This window comes from Aethina tumida, chromosome 5 (genome assembly GCF_024364675.1).
Source record: "Aethina tumida isolate Nest 87 chromosome 5, icAetTumi1.1, whole genome shotgun sequence".
NCBI classification, from domain to species: domain Eukaryota; kingdom Metazoa; phylum Arthropoda; class Insecta; order Coleoptera; family Nitidulidae; genus Aethina; species Aethina tumida.
Genome location: NC_065439.1, coordinates 24619002 through 24641451, shown reverse-complemented (window position 1 = coordinate 24641451; position 22450 = coordinate 24619002). Strand labels below are relative to the sequence as shown.

Sequence of the window (22450 nt, the reverse complement as noted above, 5' to 3'; positions counted from 1 at the left end):
AAAAGTTCATGTGCAATTTCATGCTGACATTTTTCAATAACTAATCGCCTTTAATGATTCTCTACATGCCCCATGTTATTTTTAAGCCACTCATAATGTCAACACTGAACCTTTCACTTTCAGCAAAACAATGCTGTAATAACACCTTAGGATTTATGTCGTCTTCCTAGAATAGGTGGACATTTTTCAAGGCGTCGAATTAAGTGGGTTTGCCGGCTTTGGTCTAATAAAAACTTCTACGAAACACATTAATATTATTACAATTGCCACATAATGGTCAGAGCGGGGGATTATTATGACTGTACCGAGGATTGTTTCTGTAATGGTCGAAGTTTTTGTTGTTCTGGGGGGTGGTTGGTTTTTAGCCATCCCATACAGTCTAGACTGATTCTAATATAATCTTGAAAAATATGAGCTCCTGAAATATTTTTAAAACATAATTTTAAAGAAACGAAATTATTCCCCTCGCATACGAAAATATTAAATTTTCTTAACTCCGACAAGCCATAAATTTATAACACTTATATAATTGGAGATGCCTTCCCAAGTAATAAAGTCGTGCATTATTAAACGCATGGATTATAAGACCTCATTGTTTTTATTTTTTCTTGGGTGGCGAAAAAATTAACCTCGGCCTTTGTTAGGTGCAGTTAAGGTAACTGACATCAAAAATTGATCTCATGGCCGGTGAATGGACAAATTAGTAATACTAGGTTGGAATATAAATACTGTTGCAAATTATGCACATTTATATAGTTTTTTAAATTGTTAATAAATGCTAAATGATTTTGTAATTGATCGTTTCAATTACACGTTCGTGTTTTTGCATTATAAACTTGGTTGAATGAATGGAAACTGGATTATTGCAGATGATACACATAATTTAGTTGGTTATCTGGCACCAAAACTGAATGTCAGATTAAGTAACATCACTTAACGTGTGAAGATATTCGTAATGACATCAATTGCATGTGTTTCCTCACAGCCTTTGCAGATTTGAAGTTGCAACAAACTAGTAAAGAGAAATGTGTCCTAAATTATTCGTACATTCGCAAATACTGACAGTTAATTGATTTAATGGCTGCCTTTGCAATAATTTCCTATCAGACAAATTTACTTGTAGGACGTCTCAGTTACACAACAACGGATTGGGTAACTTTAAATTTCCCAAAGAAGACATTTTATAAACAATAGCGCCAGTCGTAAATATGGAAACCGTCTGCTTTTTTTTTGCAGGAAAGCGAAATTGACTTTCACTGACTTCGGTAAGTTGTTTGCAGGAACTACGCAATTTTATTCAGACCATTTCTGCATACTAATTCGTACCATCCGCATGTATTGAACTCTGAAGGCTAGTGAGTTGTTTTTACATGGAAATTTTTAATTTTACTTTCTACTAAATGCATAGGTGTACCTATAAATTGTCATTCGGAATATTGGAAAGTATTTTTTTTTAATAACTTACCTAATTTAGCAACCAATTGCAAAACAATACTCTCTCCAGCCACTGCCCAACGTACTTCGAAGGCTAAGTTGTCGTTGAGCACTTCACAATTCAGTTTGGACTAAAAACCAAAACACAACATTAAAAACTGTCAACTATAACATACTGAGGAGACGAATAACGGAGAAATTAAACATCCATTGTAATATAATAAGCTTTTATTAAAAATAGACACAAATAAGTATAAAATATTTTATAAAAATATTAAAGAAACTTATTCACTGGCCGCGGGAATTTCACACTTTAACTATCACAGAATTTTTTTTTGATGATATTTTTACACCTAATAAGTTGATGATTTTATGAAATTTATGATACCCATATCCACTACTCATGAATAATGCCAGTTAAGCGATGATTTTGTTAAAAATTTCGAGCAGTGACCTAATAAAAAATTTAAATGATTTTTGTATGAAATCCACTGGGTAAGTTAATAAATTATAGACCTCATTGGCTTGAATTTTAATAAAACTAGTCCACGTTTTTGGGGAGCACGTTCAAGATATAAAACTGCAAACATCTGTCGCCAAATGTGGTTTCCTCTCTACATACTGAAGTTACTAGTTAAAAATGATAATGACGAAAACCTAATTTTATGCCAAAGAAAAATATGAGGAAATGTTTGAGTTTTATTATAAAACTAGACAGAGTAGAAAGACTTGTTTCAGCTTAAAGCTAAACGAGCATTGTATAAATATCAGAATAAATAACTGAAGACAGCTTCATTGACTAATATCATTAAAACTTTGCTATGCTTAGCCGAAGGGGACGTAAGCGTTTTGACCATTCTGTTGATTGGCCTGCAAATTAAATCTGTTGTGTTGTCTAGATAATTGTTGCTGCAGCTGTTGTTCTTCAAAAATTCTTCTTTGCAACAGTTGATTATACGCCAGCTGTTGCTCATATTGCCTTTGTTGCACATTTAAAGGTTGGTACTGTTGCAGAGGTACAATCTGTTGCTGATCAATTCTGTGCTGTATTGGCTGTTGGCGTTGCTGCTGCTGTTGCTGTTGTTGTTGTTGGTATCTAAGCTGTTGCTGTTGCAAATAATATTGTTGTTGCTGTTTCAACAATTGTTGTTGTTGCAGCTCCTGCTGTTGTCTCAGTAACAACTGTTGCTGATATTGTTGCTGTTGCAGCTGCAGTTGGTGTTGCAACTGCTGCTGTTGAGGCTGCGCAAAGGCAACTTGCTGCTGATTTACATCACCCCTTCTAGTAAAATCATACTGCCTAGGCGGCCTGTATGTTGTAGGTTGTAGATCACCCCCCACCCTTTGTCTAGGCGCACTTGGCACCTCGGCAGGGATATCTAGATTATGTAGACGCTTCTGCAACAACAGACACACATTAATTCGACTGTTTTGCGGGTGGGGGGCTCCCAAGCTTGAGTAAAGGCTAAGCTGTGTCCGTTTCAAGAAGAGGAAGCGCTGAAGATAGCGGAAGAAGTAGAGTCATGCTTAAAGTAATACACAGTAGTAAAGAGGCTAATGCTACATCCTAAATGCCATTGGTATTTTTATTTCTGTCTCAACCAAAAATATTTTGCGTTGTTCCATTTTGTTGATCAATTCTTTGTGAATCAAGAAGTTCAATTAAATAATTAATTTACAAAAAATTAATACTGATAATTATAATATTGCTAATTAGTACCGTTCTTAAAAATATAGATGATTTTTTAGACGTTGATAATTGTTTTTAACTTGACATTGAATTTTAATCTAATGGCAAGCTCGTATTTTTATATATGTGTCCAGTTAAGCAATTCAGACGGTTACATAATGCATACTATATAAAAAGCAGAAAGCAATTATCATGCAAACAAATCTTTCATATCACGTTTCGAAGCAAAAATACCATGGCATTTTAATACATTATCAAAAATATAGTTGTTAAGAGAATCTAGTCAAATACAAAGTCTATGGTACCTTATTATAAACAATTTTTGTTCGAGTATCATCACCAAAATCTTCTTGTCTAAAGGTAAAGTCTGTCACTGTACACACTCATCACTAAAATCCACACAATCAAGTCCGATTCGATTATGATTTTGATCACCGTAAAGCCAAAATTTTTGTGTCTGTGTCGTCAATTAGTAGGCTGTTGTTAGCGCAAATTGCTCAAAAATGCCAAAGCACCTAAATAGTACTAATCATTCTGGAAGGCTAGCTAGGAAAAGGACGATGCATACTATTTCCTATCATAGTATGAACTATAAGATCAAAAGTTCATAAATGCGCCTTCCTTAATTATCCTCATTCATGTAATCAACATAAATTACTCACCTGCGGACTGACTCCGAGCATTTTTAGAGAAGGTGGGATGTTCAATCCTTGAGGTATTTGAATGTGTCCAAAGTCCACGGTGAATGCTTCGCACCAGATACCGAAGTGGCCGATGTCGAAGACGGTCAAATCGCCGGGTAATGTCAGCACCACGGTTTTCCTGTCGTACCTCCTGAGTGGGACTTCCTTGCCGTTTTCGTCCGGTACTCGGATGCCCTGGGGCGACGGTTTCGGTCCTCTGCCAACCCAGAACTTCGCATCTGTAAGGACGTGTTTGTTTAATTTTAGTAAATATGAAGCTCGAGATATCCAAAGGTGTAAATTGACAATAAAGTGGGTCGTAAACGAAAATATTAGTTGGAAACCGTTTAGTGTCTGTTGCTACATCATAAAATCCGCTAATGCAATTCATCTGTACGTTGATTACAAAACATCCATCATACTCCGTCTTGTCGGCCAGTCAATACCGAAATCATAAATCAAGTAGTTTATTACGTCATTAAGTAAAGTATTGGGTGATATTAAAGACTTGTAGAAGGGTGTAAATGAGTCAGAAGGCCATTTTCTCTCATGTTTACTGATCTAACCGGCAATCAAGCCAATGCTCCCGTTGAGAATCGACTTGCCATAAAATCGAAATCAATTTATGCCCTCTCAATGACTCCTTTTGCACGATAGAAATTTCGGCAAATATTTATGAATCCACTTAATTTAATGAATCTACCTATATTAAAATTTATTTCCCGCATAATAAAATTATCGAGGGTGCCTCGGAGGCAATAGTGGATCAGAATGGCTTCATAAATATTAAAGACATTATTTTTTTATTTAAGACCTTGAAATAGGATTGATGATGGAATTCCTCAGAGGAATTGTACCGAATTAAGAATAAGACAATGTGGGTGAGAATAAGGGGTCGTCCCTCTTATTTGTTTCCGATATTAAATTTTAATAGACATCGATTAAAAATAATTTTTTTAAGCCTATTACACCGGAAACTTCTGCTTGAATAAAGAGGATTACTTGCTAAATTAATTTTAAATGGAAGCTCCTCGAAATAAGTCTTGCAAGAATATAATTTTTTTGTATTTTAAGTATAGTAATTTAATAATCTTTATTTAATGGAATCTCCGTCGGAAATTGAATTGGAACACTCACCGGAAAAATTAGGGACCTTAATGTAAAAATAAACGGTTGTCTTATCTTCCCCATGGAGTTGTTCATTTTTAAGCTTTATTTTACCGTTTCCGATCGATGAAATGTACAATTATAATTAATATTGTATCAATTTTAGGTCGAGTAAATAAGAAAAAGTTAAAAGCACGATTATCTTCCAGAGACATCTTGATCGTGGCACATTTTTTCCACGCTCCAGGTCCATGTTTACGATTCGATGTGACGCTACAATTTAATTTATCAGAGAGACAGTGACAATAAAATTTTTAAACGGTTCGCTTAAGTAAGAACGATAAAAACGTGAGGCTTATGGTAAAAAGTTTTTCACAATGAAAATAAAGTGAAGTGAATAGCCAGATAACGCAATCGCAATATAAAACACTATTAAAACATCTCCACTTTATTTTCTTTTATAGTGGGAATGGTAAAATTCAATTTGGACTCGGCTCGTTTGCAAACTTTCAATCCTGAGTTAAACATCGTCGTATTTATTTTATTTTATCTGCATCGCACTCTCGAATCTTACTTACGTCAAGTTTTGTGCTGTAGATTGCTTTTAATTAGAAGATTTCAAAGTGGATTTATATCTAGTTGGTTTCGAAATACAATTTGCTGCCTTTGACATTGTGATGTGTTAAGTTTCTCTTTATATTAAGCTGATACTTTGCTTTATTAAAGTGCAACGTTTAGTTTTATTGTTGGGGTTAGTTTCTAAAACATTTATAGACCAAGGAAGCATCGTTTTGTTTGATTAATGAATTTAAGTTTAGAAGTCTTCAAGTCTTGCCTTTAGCACACACTAGATAAAAGAAAAAACATTTTTATCAGTGATGTATAAAGCATTTTTTCATTAGTTTAATCAGATAGACGACCGCGGATGTCTCCTTTACCAAACCTCTCCCTCGAGTCCTTTATCGCCGATACAATAACCATAATTTACTCTCAAAATAATTGAACAAAACGCAACCGGCGTTCAAGACGAAGAATCGATCGAACACAATGACAGTTTGTTGATCGATCCAACGTTAGATCAGATTCAAAAGCCCTTATCGGAAACCAGCGGCAGTGAAGGGCCTTAACGTCCGGCAACCGAACTTTCAACATAGGGTGTCAATTTATCAGGCCGTGCAATCTGCTTCCAGATAGTGAAACCTAATACACGTAAGTTGTTTACGGTAAACTTACCTGGGGCCTCTCCGTCGTACGATAAGTTCGGTATTAGCAAAGTTTGCGCGTCCACCAGCACGATGTTGTCGGACGATATACCGTGGACGCCTTTCAGGGCGTCGATTTTCTGCGGACGTGGGAAATCGAGGCTCCTGGTGATTTTCACGTCGCCGAAGTTGACCTGGAAAGAGGAATTTAGTATAATTAGATTTTAACGAAGAGAAGGATGTGAAATAATTGTTAATCATTGTCAGGGATTCCCCGGAATGGGGGATACTGGAAAAAGTACTTGACTTAGTCCGTGATTTATTTGAATAAAATATATAGTGATTGTCATTATTTTAGCAACGTTTCAATATGTTAAATCTTTTAGTAACAACTCTTTTATTTAATGTGTACTATTAAAATAATATTAATTTACTATTTTTGTTTTATACAGTATTATAAAAATTTATATATTTTTATTCTATAAAATGTTACATACATTTTTCTTTATTGATATACTGCACATAAATCAATTTAAGGGAGCATAATTGAACCTCCACCATTTTTCACAGTGGGTATAACAAAATTTATGTGTCCCTAAAGGAGGTTTAACGCAAGCAGAACTATCTTTTTTTGAAGTGAAAACTTCTTTAGCCGCGGGCACTTTGTGGTAGGGGAGAATGTTATAGGTTCGCGTCACCGACATGCTCGTCCTTCTTTTGTTAATAAATTCAGACAAAAGAAAAAAGTTGTTGATTAGGCTGGTAACCTCGGTTACTAGACCAACAAACTATGTGTCTTCCGGCGTTTTAGGAGGTATCCGAAAACTAGACCTTAAGAATAAAATCCCGAAACTAGAGGGTGAGTTACATCTGTACATTTGAGATCATTTTGAAATCAGGTAAAATTTTCTTAATGCAGTGGTTTCGTTAAAGGCCTTCAGCTAAGCCGGAAATGAGTTTGACGCTATCTATTACTGTTTTGAAAGTGGGGGGTTCATAGAGGAGAATGGCGTCTGAAAGGAATTTCTATATAGAAAAAATCGACAATTTTTTTTCTTATTTATATCGAAAATCTTGTTGGAAATGGTAAAAAAAAATACTGTGAAAGTTACAGCTCTTAATATTAATATTAAGAGGTGCCGCACCGTAAATTTTAATTTTCCGTTTAAATAACAGGGGAACGGTGTTCTGTTGGATTTTGAAATTTTTTAACTCTCGTTAGAGATAATATTTCAAAATGATCAAAACAGATTTTTATAGAAAATTTAACGCTCTACAAAAAATGTCTCTTTTACAGTTTTTTGATATATTCATTTTTTCAAAAGTTAAATAACATTAAAGTTGAATTGATTTAAAATTTTGACATTTTTCTCATTTTCTGACGCAACCATCAACTTTATGGGAAAATTTTATATGACATTTTTTGTAGAGAATTCAATTTCCTATAATTTATCTCCAAAAAAGTTTTTGATATTTTTACAGATCATAAGTTATCTGCAGAAAACTAAAAATTTGATTAAATAAAATTGACCAAATATCATGGGGGGTAAGTTTAGAAGGTAAATTTCTCAAATAATCGTTCAAGATCAGTATTGAAATCAAGTGACCGGTTGAACATATTTTGGTTCCAATTACAATCGAAGGAAGGATGTTTATTATGCAAAAGTAAAACATACTTGTTTTTTACACCGCCAACAAAAGTGTGTAAACTGAAAATTAGCCTTTCCTAACAAATAATAATCGATTTAATGTATTTTTAGAAGTGAAAACTTCTTTAGCCGCGTTGGGCACTTTTTGATAGGGAAATATTATGCGTTCGCGTCATTGACATGCTCATGACTGGCGCAGGCGCAGTGTGCTGTGCTCCTTAGACACTTTTTGGAGGGGCGAAATCTCGAGCGTTCGCGTCACCGACATGCTTATACCAGTATGTCTGTAGATATACAGTTGACGTATAGTGCTGTGTATATCTTATAAGTGAAATTGAATGGATTTAGTGAAAACTTTATTTAAATATGTCCAATGATCGAAAACTCAGTACTACAAAACATAAAACGACAATCGATGCCGCTTTTACGCAATACTTAGTAGATAAATTTGAATCAAACATTTTCATTTCTTACTTTAGTTACCATAAGCCTATTGTATCTTTTTTAGAACAAAATGAAATAATTGAAAGTATAAAAAATATAAGTATTGTTGAAATTAATGATGACAATGATGCAAACAATTAAAATAATGTTAAAAATCAAGTACATTGAAATTTAAGTAAGTTTAAATTTTTACTTCCTATCGGCAGTGTCTATAACTGCCAACTTTAATTATTTTTCGTGTCATAAATTGTGCATGTAGAACGTTGGAAGAAAGTTAATTTATTTTAACTTAAACGTTAAAAACGTAAATTATTTTTTACTGCACCTAATACGTTATAGACGTTTACATTAATCTGATGTCATTTTCTGAAATGGTGCTAAACGTTAGGTCAAACAATTAAAAATGATTTATAACACGCGAAACCCCAATTTGCATATGTGGTAACGTAATGTCCCATCAAACTTCTGAGAACTGTCGCATAACTATTAATTTCAGCCGTTTTACAAACCCGATAATTAATAAAAACATGTTTTTATAAATAAAACATAAATCGATTACTCATACTTAGCGGATTGTTTAATTGAACGCAGACAAAGCCTATTCAATATTTATAAAATTTCCACCATAAAACGGATAATTTATTTTGTTGTCTATATGGCCGTGGCTTTAAAATGTAAATGAAACGAAAACAAATTAACAATTACCATAGAGATTATGGGTTAAGAGCGTCCCGAGCGGCGGATTCCTTCATCGCGAATTAAAATTCCTTGAGGACTTTGTTAGGTAACTTTCGCGTGGATGGCAGCGGTGAAATGCTTGGGCGGCCGCCCTCATTATCCAAACCCCGGGAATGTCAGGTGAACTTTAGCGATTTTGGCAAGTTTCAACTTCGGTTCTTTGCTTTCACCTCAAAAGATTCCTTTAATGGTCTCTGTTTTCCATTTAAATTCGCCGCGAAAATTCAACGTAACTTACACGCCTCGGGGAGTTACGTTAATGTGCCCTCCAAGTGAAATCAACAAAATCAACTGTCTCTTTATTGTTAGTTTCAATTTAATGCTACGTGTAACACAGAAATTGGACGTTTTGTGGTTTAATCTATAATTGGTCAATAAATTACTGAAGAAGGTCTATATTTTCAATTTTGGAGTAACTTTTAATATTATTTAATAGTGCCAACTTATGAACAAAGTTAGGTTACATATACTAAAACTATATTTAACCAAAAAATGAAACTTTAACATTTATAACAAAGCTTTTTAGAATAAGTGGTTAAATTTTGGAATAAGTGAAAGAAAATAAAATTTAGTTTCTCTTGAAGAAAATGTAGTTGTTCAAATTTGTATTTCTAAAAGTGTACTTTCTTATATTTCTGTAATCTGTGGCCCAATCATTTTTAAATTTAATGTAAGTATATTATCCTAAAATACATGTTTACAATTCCCCTCTTTTCTTGGCCCTATTGTTTAACCACTGAATATTTTTTTCAACTATTAAACTTCTTATATTCTATGCACACTTTACGTGTTTCTAAAATAGGTGGACAAAATTTGGAAGCAGGTAGAACATGTCCAATAATGAAGAAAATCAAACTATCGTCTCCTGAAGAAAATATGTTCTCTCAAATTTAAATTTAAAAAATTGTGGTTATTTCAAACTCCTTAATCTTTGGTTCAAGTGTGTTCAAATTTGATATATATTATACTAAAATACATATCTACAATTTAAGGATACAGTAACGTAGATTCTGGGGGGTCCTCCTTTTCCTGGCCCTATTTTTTACACCACTGACTATTTTTTAAAATTATTAAACTTCTTATATTCTTTGTACACTTTATATGTTTCTAAAATAGGTGGTCAAAATTTGGGAGCAGGCAGAACATGTCCAATAATGAAGAAAATCAAACTAAACTTAAGTTTCTCCTGAAGAAAATGTGTTCTCTCAAATTTAAATTTAAAAAATTGTGGTTATATCAAACTCCTTAATCTTTGGTTCAATCCTGTTCAAATTTGATATATATTATACTAAAATACATATCTACAATTTAAGGATACAGTAACGTAGATTCTGGGGGGTTCCCCCTTTTTCTGACCCTATTTTTTACACCACTGAATATTTTTTAAAACTATTAAACTTCTTATATTTTTTGCACACTTTACATGTTTCTAAAATAGGTGGTCAAAATTTGGGAGCAGGCAGAATATGTCCAATAATGAAGAAAATCAAACTAAAATTAAGTTTCTCCTGAAGAAAATGTGTTCTCTCAAATTTCAATTTAAAAAATTGTGGTTATATCAAACTCCTTAATCTTTGGTTCAATCGTGTTCAAATTTTATATATATTATACTAAAATAAATATCTATAATTCAAGGATACAATAAGGTAGATTCTGAGGGGTTCCCCCTTTTCCTGGCTCTATTTTTTACACCACTTAATATTTTATAAAACTATTAAACTTTTTACACTCTTTGCACTATTTAGAAGAAAAAAGGTACTCTTGATTAATTTTGATTTTCACAGCCGTTTCTGATATATTTGTACATTTTAATGGTTGCCAAAAAGTGGTTTTAAAAATTAAAATATATAATACATATTTTACAATAAATAACTTTTCCAAATTATGAATATAGTTAGGTTATTTATACTAAAAGAATCAAACCTAAAAATAAAAATGTTAGTATTAATTTATTTCCAATATATTATGGAGTTCAAAACAGTTATAAGGTTTTTTTTTAATATTTATAACTGTAAAAGATGTTTCTAAAATAGGTGGTCAAAATTTGGAAATAGGTAGAACAGGTTTAATAATCCAGAAAATCTAAATAAAATTAAGTTTCTCCTAATGAAAATGCCATATATTCTCTCAAATTTAAATTTAAAAAATTGTGGTTATTACGACCTTCTTAATCTTTGGTTCAATCATATTCAAATTCTGTCATTCTGAAAACAGTAACGTAGATTCTCTGGAATTCCCCCTTTTCCTGGCCCTATTTTTCACTCCACTGAATATTTTTTTAAACTATTAAACTTTTTATATTCTTTGCACAATATAGAAGAAAAAAGTAATCCTGATTAATTTTGATTTTTACAGCCGTTTCTGATATATTTTTACATTTCAATGGTTTCTAAAAAATGGACTAATTAACTTACGTTCATAACTAATTAAAAAATAAAATTTAAAATTCAAATTTTATGATATAATAAAGTTGTAAAACGGAATATTTATTTCAAAATCTAATAGCCAAAATTGAATAAACAAAATGACACTCGGTTTAGGATTGTTTAGACCCAGAATAAATGATTTGTTGACTCTGTGATATAACTATTATTTATGGGCATATCTAAAACAAATGGCAATATATTAGTAGATTTGCTAATAGCATAAATGTAATTTGGCGTTGCTACCTTTATTTAAAATTCAAATTAATTGGAAATAAATTACTACCTTGGCCTAGAACTTATATGTGAACTGCGTAATTATCTATGTTTAAAAAGTGAAAATCCTATTCCGTAATTACAAGAAAGTCATTTGTTAATTCGTTGTAATAACACTCTATTTCGATTAAAATTCCTCCCTCTAAATTACACAGAAAACAGTTCCATTTAAATCAATATTAATGATTTTAGGGTTGTTACGTTTAAATAAAATTTACGGTTGTTTTAATGTTACTTACGTCGAATTCTTCGCACCAGACGTAGAAGATTTTGATGTCCCTTAAAGTCTTTCCTTCAGGCAGTGTCAATGTGACACCTTCCTTCCTGTACCTCCTGATTACTTCACCATTACCGTTTTCGTCCCTCAATCTGAACCCTGCACTGTTGGCACTCTTTCCTGCACTCGCATAAAAGTATGCAGCTGTAACAAAAATTAACATGACAATTTCGAAACCCAAAGCTACTTATAGATGTTACTTAATACCACAATAAAATGTTGTATGCATAATTAAATTAAATTTTTATAAAATTTGCATCATAAACAATTCCATTATTATATCATTAACATAAAAATGGTCGTTCTTTGTAATGGGATCCACACAGAACCGGAAGGCTAATCCTCTAATAGTTTCTTTCCAGTTTACGCCCGATCAGTTTGCCGATTTAATTTGCGGTAAATCGGTCTATTATTTGCTAATTCGCTGTGAAAAATTGACCAGAACTTCCTGATTTATAATAGTTCGATGGAAGATATGAAATTACCGGTTCTAGCCGAGAACTCTTCTTTAAATCGTTTCAAAATCGGTGCGATTTAATTGAAACGCTCGTGGAAGTTTTCCTAAATCAATTGACCAATCAAAATTAATGCGATATCGGATGCAAGAGAAAAAATTTCACTCTTTTAAACGCCATAAAATAACACCATTCATTTTCTCACACGGATCACTTCTTTGTTAATTCGATTTCGCAACGCCCTTCATTAATATTTAAATCGCATACTCCGATGTTGCATCTCCATCAGCTTTAAAAGATCGTTTGTAAAATTCGATTGCAACAATTTTTGTTACACCACATCCAATGATTTCACAGTTCTTTAGTCGAATCTGCCTTTCAAATATTTGTGAAATAGATTCGATCAGGTTACGGATGTGTAACGTTTAGACAAAAAATAAACCTATTTTCCGAATATGGCAAAGTGCAATTTTCAAGAACAATCGAGTCACAGATGTAACGCATATGAAAAGATCAATGTAGGGGGACCAATAAAATTTATTATGTTGAATAACGGCATCTCGACTGTAATTTATTTGCAATAATCTGCACTGGTGTCCAAAAATGGTCAGAACCATATTACAATGTAAAAATAAGTTGTAATACAAGAATGTGTGTTTATTTTTTAATACAACCACAATTTTAACATTACATAAATATTAAAGATTGTGTTGTGGTTTTTAGGTTTTAGATGCAATTATTAAAAATGATAACTACACGTATCTAATTGCTAAAATAATTTAAATTTATACAAATGTAAGTTTTTTGTCACATTATATTTTTTGTTGTCAAGGTATAAAGTGATTTTAAATTATAATAAAATTTCTGGTTTAGGTAATTAATTTTAAAAATATTTTGTGGTTTCTGAGTTTTAGAAGTGACATTTAATTATGAAAAGTTTTTTAATTTTAATGTTATTATATAAGAATTAAATTATTTTGTCCACAAGTTATAAAGTAATTATAATGATCATAAAAATTAACAATTATAACTTTAATTAATTTTGTTCTTATTGAAAAAATATAATTTTAACACAGTAGTAATGTTGTAATATCTCAACAATGATAAAAATTATGATTTCTGGTTTTTCATACAAAATATAACAGTATTCAGTTGTTAGATATTATTGTTAATTCAAACTTACAGTAGAGGTCATAAAAAATACACAATTTTTTAAAGAATAAAATTAAATTGACAAATTGCACAGTACATACAATAACCGAAAAACAATAATTAGTACTGGCATCCAATTCAAGTATCTCAGTTCATATTTTTAGTACATATTATGTTGCTATAATTATGGTCACTACTGTACATAAAATATGTTTTATGGACTCACATTAATTTGCTAAATTATATTGTAGTAGTTATTTTACTTACACTAATTAATTGAACAATTTATTACAATCAATTTTGTCTGGTAATACAATTGTAAACAATTTTTTTTAGTTAGTTTCCATAAAATCAGAGAAAAATCTATTGGTAAACTAAAAACTGAGGGGAAAGGGTTTTTTATACAAAATATAACAGTATTCAGTTGTTAGATATTTTTGTTACTTCAAACTTACAGTAGAGGTCATAAAAAATATACAATTTTTTAAAGAATAAAATTAGATTGACAAATTGCGCAGTACACACAATAATAGAAAAACAATAATTAGTACTGGCATCCAATTCAAGTATCTCAGTTCATATTTTTAGTAGATATTATGTTGCTATAATTATGGTCAGCACTGTACATAAAATATGTTTTATGGACTCACATTAATTTGCTAAATTATATTGTAGTAGTTATTTTATTTACACTAATTAATTGAACAATTTATTACAAATAATTTTGTCTGGTAACATAATTGTAAGCAATTTTTTTTAGTTAGTTTCCATAAAATCGGAGAAAAATCTATTGGTAAACTAAAAACTGAGGGGAAAGGGTTTTTTTATACAAAATATAACAGTATTCAGTTGTTAGATATTTTTGTTAATTCAAACTTACAGTAGAGGTCATAAAAAATACACAATTTTTTAAAGAATAAAATTAAATTGACAAATTGCACAGTACACACAATAACCGAAAAACAATAATTAGTACTGGCATCCAATTCAAGTATCTCAGTTCATATTTTTAGTAGATATTATGTTGCTATAATTATGGTCAGCACTGTACATAAAATATGTTTTATGGACTCACATTAATTTGCTAAATTATATTGTAGTAGTTATTTTACTTACACTAATTAATTGAACAATTTATTACAAACAATTTTGTCTGGTAATATAATTGCAAACAATTTTTTTTAGTTTGTTTCCATAAAATCAGAGAAAAATCTTTTGGTAAACTAAAAACTGAGGGGAAAGGGTTTTTTATACAAAATATAACAGTATTCAGTTGTTAGATATTATTGTTAATTCAAACTTAACAGTAGAGGTCATAAAAAATATACAATTTTTTAAAGAATAAAATTAAATTGACAAATTGCACAGTACACACAATAACAGAAAAACAATAATTAGTACTGGCATCTAATTCAAGTATCTCAGTTCATATTTTTAGTATATACTATGTTTCTATAATTATGGTCAACACTGTACATAAAATATGTTTTATGGACTCACATTAATTTGCTAAATTATATTGTAGTAGTAATTTTACTTACACTAATTAATTGAACAATTTATTACAAACAATTTTGTCTGGTAATATAAGTGTAAACAATAAAAATCTATTGGTAAACTAAAAACTAAAGGGAAGGGGGGTTAAATTGTCAAATTTCTGTATTACACATAGCAAGCAATAAATGAAAATTATTAACAAAATTGGACAACAAATGACGCGTGTAAAACAGCTACAACATCTTAAATACCTATTAATTTAATTTAACACGTAATCAAAGCTCTAGCCAAAAAAATCTTGATGTCACGCTTGCTTATAAATAAACAAATCCAGTTTCTAAATTTGCATATAATCAATTAAACATCGGCGCCAGACGGTGAATAATTTTGCCTCTTTTTTTCCGTTGTCGGGAAAGGAGCCTCGATGGTATCGTTTATATTTTACGTCATTCGGCGTAATATCCATAAAGACCGATAAAAAGCATTATTCCAGATAACGATAAAACATGATTTCGGCATTCACGTCTTAAAGGTGTAGGAAGGCGAGATTTATATGTCAATAGGTAATCGATGTTTTTTAACCTATTTGCTGAGCTCAGTTTCCTTATTATTCACTTAACAAAGATACACTTCCTAGTAACCTTCTTTTGATAAATAACAGAATTAAGAACATATGTTTAATGCTTTATGAGCTTCCACTTCACACCTTGACATTATTTGAATAATAATTTCGCTATATTGTATTGTATTATACAAAATGATTGTCAGTGAAAAAGAACTTGAGGCGTTAGGAATTGGGACTCGTTTTGAGTTTAACGATCTATTCTTGTTTTTAACAAGGTGCATGAAATAATTGAATCATGCACTTGGAAATTGTGTTAATGTTATGCCTCAGTACGATTATTTTGTACACTAATTGTGAGATCAAAGAAACTCGACAACAACAAAAAAAATTTGCTTCAAGAAAGTTAGTTAATCAAAGTGGATTCTATTTTAACTTGATTACAAAAAGTTACATTTTCGTCGTTAATAAACCGAATAGTTTCCGGAGTTCCTGCTTTTTTGTTGCATTATAATAAAGTCTAAATTTTAATTACCGGCAAAAATAGGAATGAAAAACATTGTGTATTATAAAAATTACGTAGAACAAAGGGCGGCAGTAAATGTTAAAAATTTAATTAAAAATTTCCCTCCGAACTACCACTCTCATAATTTTATTAATTGTTTTTCTACCTACGAACTGAATTTATTGAAATTTAACTTTTAAAATCAGGGAATTTCAAAAGGCATATATATTGTTTTTAACACCGTAACAAATATGTGTTCAAGACACTTAAATCTTAAAATTCCGAGACTTTCTGCAAACAAATCGTATTTATTAGCACTCCTACGAGCGTTTCAGAGGTGCCACATCGGTTGTGCTGTTTACCCACTTCACCAGCTTAAAAAATATTTATCCACTCAGCTATTCCGTATTTTAAATCCACTTTTTCTCGTTAATTCTCCTGCGGAAAGTACGCGTTTCGAGTTTGGCTCGTGTGTTGAATATCGAATAACTTAGCCTGGCTAATTGTCAGCACGCAGTCTTCGAAGGGGAAAAAAATCGACACGAACCAGGAAACGTTCACAGAATCACGCAACGTGCCGTAATCACCCGTATTCATATATCACTTGACGTTGAAAAAAAAAAGTTGCGCCTGTAATTTGTTGATGGAGTAATTCGCACTTTCTATAAAATTAAAAGTCAACCGTTGAAGATGCCAATTTTGCGTGTGCAACAAATTACGTTCGACTACTTCTTAAGTGTGTGTGCGTGTAAATTGTAATCAGCGATTTGTGAATCCAAAAAAAAAAGAAAAAAAGAATTGGAATATAATTTTTTAATTAATTTTATTTTATTTTATTTTATTTTATAAAATTTGTAATATGTTATATATTTTTATTTAAAATATAACCAAACTTAACCTAATATAACCAAACTAACATAACCTAATTTAAGTTAACCTTACTTTTGATAAATTTCGAAATATTTAGTATTGTCGTTTTGAATAACCCAACATAACCTAACTCAGTTTAACCTAAATTTACTTAAACTATCCTAACTTGGTGATATTTCTGACAAATTTCAAGATCTTTAAAACATTTGAAAAATGGTGTTTATCATAGGTAACCTTGTTCAAACAATCCAATATTTGATAAGTTATTAACACATCTTAACAACTGATAAAAAATGGTACATAAAATAAAATATCCTAAAATTATGTATCTCCTTAAAATTTTGAGATGATATATTTTTAATCTAAGTGGGAATAATAATTAAAAAAGTTTTTATAAATAAATGTTATATAATTTGTAATATGTTAATTATTTTTATTTAAAATATAACCTAACTTAACTTGATCTAACACAAACTAACATAACCTAATTTAAGTTAACCTTATTTATGATAAATTTCGAAATATTTAGTATTGTCGTCTTTGAATAACCCAACATAACCTAATGCAACTTAGTTTAACCTAAATTTACTTAAACTATCCTAACTTACGATATTTCTGACAAATTTCGAGATCTTTAAAACATTTAGAAAATGGTGTTTATCATAGGTAACCTTGTTCAAACAATCCAATATTTGATAAGTTATTAAGACATCTTAACCACTGATAAAAAATTTAACTGATATATAAAGTTATTTTTAACTACAACCTAACTTAACCTAGCCTAACGATATTTCTGATATTTCGAGATATTTAATATTTAAGATAAAACTTCAAATATGCTATTTCATAAAAATATTATTAACATATCTTAACCGATGCTGGAAATATATAATTTGAGATATATTAAGATATATTTATCTTAGATAAAATCTGACCTAACCTAACTTTAACTAATAATATTTCTGATAAAAATCGTGATATTTTATATATAAAATAACGTTTCTAAAAGATTTTTGATAAAAGTATTATTAACAGTAACAATATGTTGGAAAATTTATCATCATATCTCAACTTTTTATTTGATTTTTAAAAATAAATACAATAAATTATCAATTTCTGGATCTGGAAGATAATTTATTGTATCCAAATTATATATTTTTGGAAAATTTGATTTTTTTCAGCATATTAGAGGAAAACTCAACATTTGAGGAAAAAAAATTGAAGATATGTCTCTAAATATTTTATATATATTTTTTTTGAAGTATATTTTTTTTGAAGTACCTATCTGATAACATGTTATAAAGTGCCTATCGTGTGTCAAAAAAATTAAATAAAAAAGTTTTTGAATTTTTGAACAGTACCAAATATCGATTTTTAAAAAATAGAATAGATTATATTTTTTATGAATTTTATTCTGTTTTTGTTGGTTTAGTATTTGTTTTTAATAAATTTTTGGATGTTCCAAGTATTTCTAGTTATCTTTATTTAGAATATAACCTAAAATAATTTAAGTTAACCGAATCTAACCTAAGTTTACTTAACTTAACGTTATTTCTGGTAAATTTCGAGATATTTAGTGTTGTCGAATTTGATACATTTAGAAAATAATGTTTTTGATAAATGAAAGTGTTCAAATCACCAAAGATTAAATTTGATAAACTATTATTAACATATTTATACCATTGATAAAAATATATAATTTGAGATAGATTAAATCCTTTTTCTAAGATATAACTAATGTAACTCTCTACTAAATTTACTATCTTAAGTTTACTTAACTTATTCTAACTTCTAACGATATTTCTGACAAATTTCGAGATATGTAATATTATCATCTTTGAAAGATTTGGAAAATAGAATTTTTTATAGGTAACCATGTTGAAATAAATGATGATAAGTGTGTTATTTCTGATTTTTCGAGATATTTAATATTTAAAATAAAAGTTCAAGTATGGTATTTTAAAAACGTATTATTAATATATCTGAACAATTGATAAAAATATATAATTCGAGATATATTAAATTATATTTATTTAAAATTTAAAATCTAACATAACGTAACCTAACTTTAACTAATAAAATTGTTTATAAATTTCGAGATATTTATTATCGATTTTTTTTATCCTGTAATTTTTAAGATATATTGTTAAAAAATAGATAATTTATTGTATCACAATTTATATACTTTTAGAATTTTAAAAGAAAACTGAATAACTCTTGAAAAAAAGGTGAAGATATATTTCGAATCTTTAAAGGTATATATATATATATTTTTTGAAGTATCTGTTAACATGTGTCTATCGCCAGCAAAAATATTGAGTAGTTGACACTCAATGTCAATTTTCTCTGACTACTTGTAACTGACAACACCCATCAATTTGGGACGCCCGTTACTTTCTTAGATATGTCCTCAAGATATCGAAGAAGAGAAGGTAGCGTCAAACGTACGGAAAACTATTATTTAAAATTCCGATTAAAACAATCGCTTCGTTATAAAAGAAAGTGAATATGCCTGACGGAAGCATAATCAGCTCGCGACAATTTCTCTTGAAAAAACTTTCAATGTCACACACACACAGTCGAACTCCAGTCCATGGGGTAAGCGAATCTGGTCGGACCAGTTCATGGCGGTTTCACTTTTAAGGTTAACGTATCACCGTTAAAAATAAAACGAAAAACTCGCCCATCAATCATCGGCCGATCGCGAGATCTCGTCGCCGCAACGGGATTGATCACTTTCAAATTTTTTGGGTAGCTGTAGGTAGTACTGTTACAACGCGGAACGACTTGTTGTGAATTTCATTTCGGAACTGGTAATTGAATAACTGTTTTCCTGCGCCAATAAAAAGATTATTGTTGTTACAGTAGATCAGTGTTGTTCGTAAATGGAGAACGTTTACAGTTAACCCAAATCATCCAGTCCGAAAATATGATTGTCATTTTCTTTGTCTTCATCGTTGCAATGAAATTTCTAAACACTACGTTACCTGGTCCTTGTCCGTCGTAGGTAAAATCCTTGATGTGAAGGGTCCTTCCATCAACCGCATAAACCTCCCCCGAAACTCCATGATGCAGTTCCGACAGTTTTCCAATCAGCTTCCCCAAATACTGCGCGCCGTAAACATGACCTGCAACAAAAACAAACAAAATCATCGAACAGTCATCAACAATTTTTATAGTCAGACGAAATGAAGCAGCGAGACCTTGATCATGAATCCACCTGGTGCATAGTTTTAAACTTGTTTCAAAACACACGATTTTTTATGAGGCGCAATCATGATATGGTTGTACGGGTTATGGTAATATGCCATGCACTGAATAACAGCCGTTTGGTTCTAGTTTTCTTGCGCCGCATTCCATCTGATCACTTGCAAGTGATAGTTTAATTACCGTGGGGAAATTCATTTTTAATCTGGCGCATTTGAGTCCGGGTAAAATTATCTTGTTGCAATTGCAGGATTGTAATCTAATAAGATACTGCACCGCTCCCAATCAGTATGTGGAGCAATGTAATAAATAAGTGATTCTTCTTGGAGAATTTGTAGAAAAGAATTTGAAAGTTTTGTGTTAAATTATATGAAGAAGACAAAGGAAGACAATATTACTTTTCCAGTTCGCTTATTTCTCATCTTCTTTGAGAATTTACAGAAAATATTTTGAAAGTTTTGTATTAAACCACTGATGAAGACAAATGAAGATGAAGTTTAGACTGAATATTCCTTTTCCAATTAGCTTGTTTCTCATCTTTTTTGGGAATTTGTAGAAAATGGTTTGAAAGCTTTGTGTTAAAGCACTCTGAAGAAGTAAAATTAAGACAAATTTTAAATTGAATATTCTTTTTCAAATTAGATTGTCCTATATTTTTATTATTTTTGACTGGTCAACTTATATTTCTTGAGAATTTGTTGAAAAACATCTTGAAAGTTCTGTGTTAAATCACTGAAGAACACAAACAGGGATAAAGTTTAGATTATATATTCCTTTTCCAATTAGATTGTTTCTCATCTTCTTTGAGAATTTATAGAAAAATATCTTGAAAGTTCTGATTTAAATCACTGAAAAAGACAAATTAAGATAAAGTTAGACTGAATATTTCTTTTCCAATTAGCTTGTTTCTCATCTTCTTTGAGAATTTTAGAAAACAGTTTGAAAGTATACTGTTAAAGCACTCTGAAGAAGTAGAATTAAAACAAATTTTAGATTGAATATTCTTTTGCCAATTAGATTATTCCATATTTTTATTATTTTTATTATTTTTGACTGATCAACTCATCTTCCTTGAGAATTTGTTGAAAAACATCTTGAAAGTTTTGTATTAAATCACTGAAGAAGACAAATGAAGATGAAGTTTAGACTGAATATTCCTTTTCCAATTAGCTTGTTTCTCATCTTTTTTGGGAATTTGTAGAAAATGGTTTGAAAGCTTTGTGCTAAAGCACTCTGAAGAAGTAAAATTAAGACAAATTTTAAATTGAATATTCTTTTTAAAATTAGATTGTCCTATATTTTTATTATTTTTGACTGACCAACTCATCTTCCTTGAGAATTTGTTGAAAAATATCTTGAAAGTTCTGTGTTAAATCACTGAAGAATACAAATAAGGATAAAGTTTAGACTGAATATTTCTTTTCTAATTAGGTTGTTCCTCATCTTCTTTGAGAATTTGTAGAAAACAGTTTGAAAGTATACTGTTAAAGCACTCTGAAGAAGTAGAATTAAAACAAATTTTAGATTGAATATTCTTTTGCCAATTAGATTATTCCATATTTTTATTATTTTTCTTATTTTTATTATTTTTTACTGATCAACTCATCTTCATTGAGAATTTGTTGAAAAACATCTTGAAAGTATTGTTTTAAATCACTGAAGAAGACAAATGAATATGAAGTTTAGACTGAATATTCCTTTTCCAATTAGCTTGTTCTCATCTTTTTTGGGAATTTTGTAGATAATGGTTTGAATATTTTGAAGAACTAAAATTAAGACAAATTGTAGATTGAATATTATTTTTCCAATTATTTTTTTTCACATTTTAATTTATTTTTTCTAGTTAACTCATTTTTATTGAGAATTGGTAAAAAACACTTGAATGATCTGTGTTAAATCACTGAAGAAGACAAATGAAGATAAATTTTGGATTAAATATTCGTTTTTCAATTAGTTTCTTTTTCACTTTCTTTGGGAATTTGTAGAAAATGGTCTCAGTTTTGTGTTAAAGCACTGTGAAGAAGTAAAATATGACAAATTTTAATTATTCTTTTTCCAATTAGATTGTCCCATATTTTTATTATTTCATTCATCTTCCTTGAGAATTTGTTGAACAGAACTTGAAAGTTCCGTGTCAAAACATTCAAGAAGTCAATTGAGGACATATTTAAGACTTTTTCCAATTAGCTTTTTCCTCCTCATCTTTGAGCAATTGTAGAAAAACAATTTGAAAGTTTTATGTTAAAATACTCTGAAGAAGACAAAGTAAGACAAATTTT

General features: G+C 30.2%; 2 protein-coding genes across 2 annotated transcripts in view; one reads left to right on the top strand and one right to left on the bottom strand.

Annotated features, from left to right (window-relative positions):
• LOC109604567 (protein Skeletor, isoforms D/E-like) overlaps positions 1 to 22450 on the bottom strand; it is a 39628-nt gene that overhangs the window by 5219 nt on the left and 11959 nt on the right. The window contains exons 2-6 of the mRNA XM_049967326.1: positions 19952 to 20092; positions 11886 to 12067; positions 6148 to 6310; positions 3787 to 4046; positions 1466 to 1565 (exon numbers count right to left, since the gene is read on the bottom strand). Of these exons, the coding sequence (XP_049823283.1) occupies positions 1466 to 1565; positions 3787 to 4046; positions 6148 to 6310; positions 11886 to 12067; positions 19952 to 20092 (846 nt within the window). The remainder of the gene's footprint in view (positions 1 to 1465; positions 1566 to 3786; positions 4047 to 6147; positions 6311 to 11885; positions 12068 to 19951; positions 20093 to 22450) is intronic.
• The window catches only part of LOC109597654 (complexin), a 326764-nt gene continuing 307621 nt past the window's right edge, over positions 3308 to 22450 (top strand). Inside the window, exon 1 of the mRNA XM_049967336.1 lies at positions 3308 to 3317. The gene's annotated coding sequence lies outside the window, so the exon portion shown is untranslated. The remainder of the gene's footprint in view (positions 3318 to 22450) is intronic.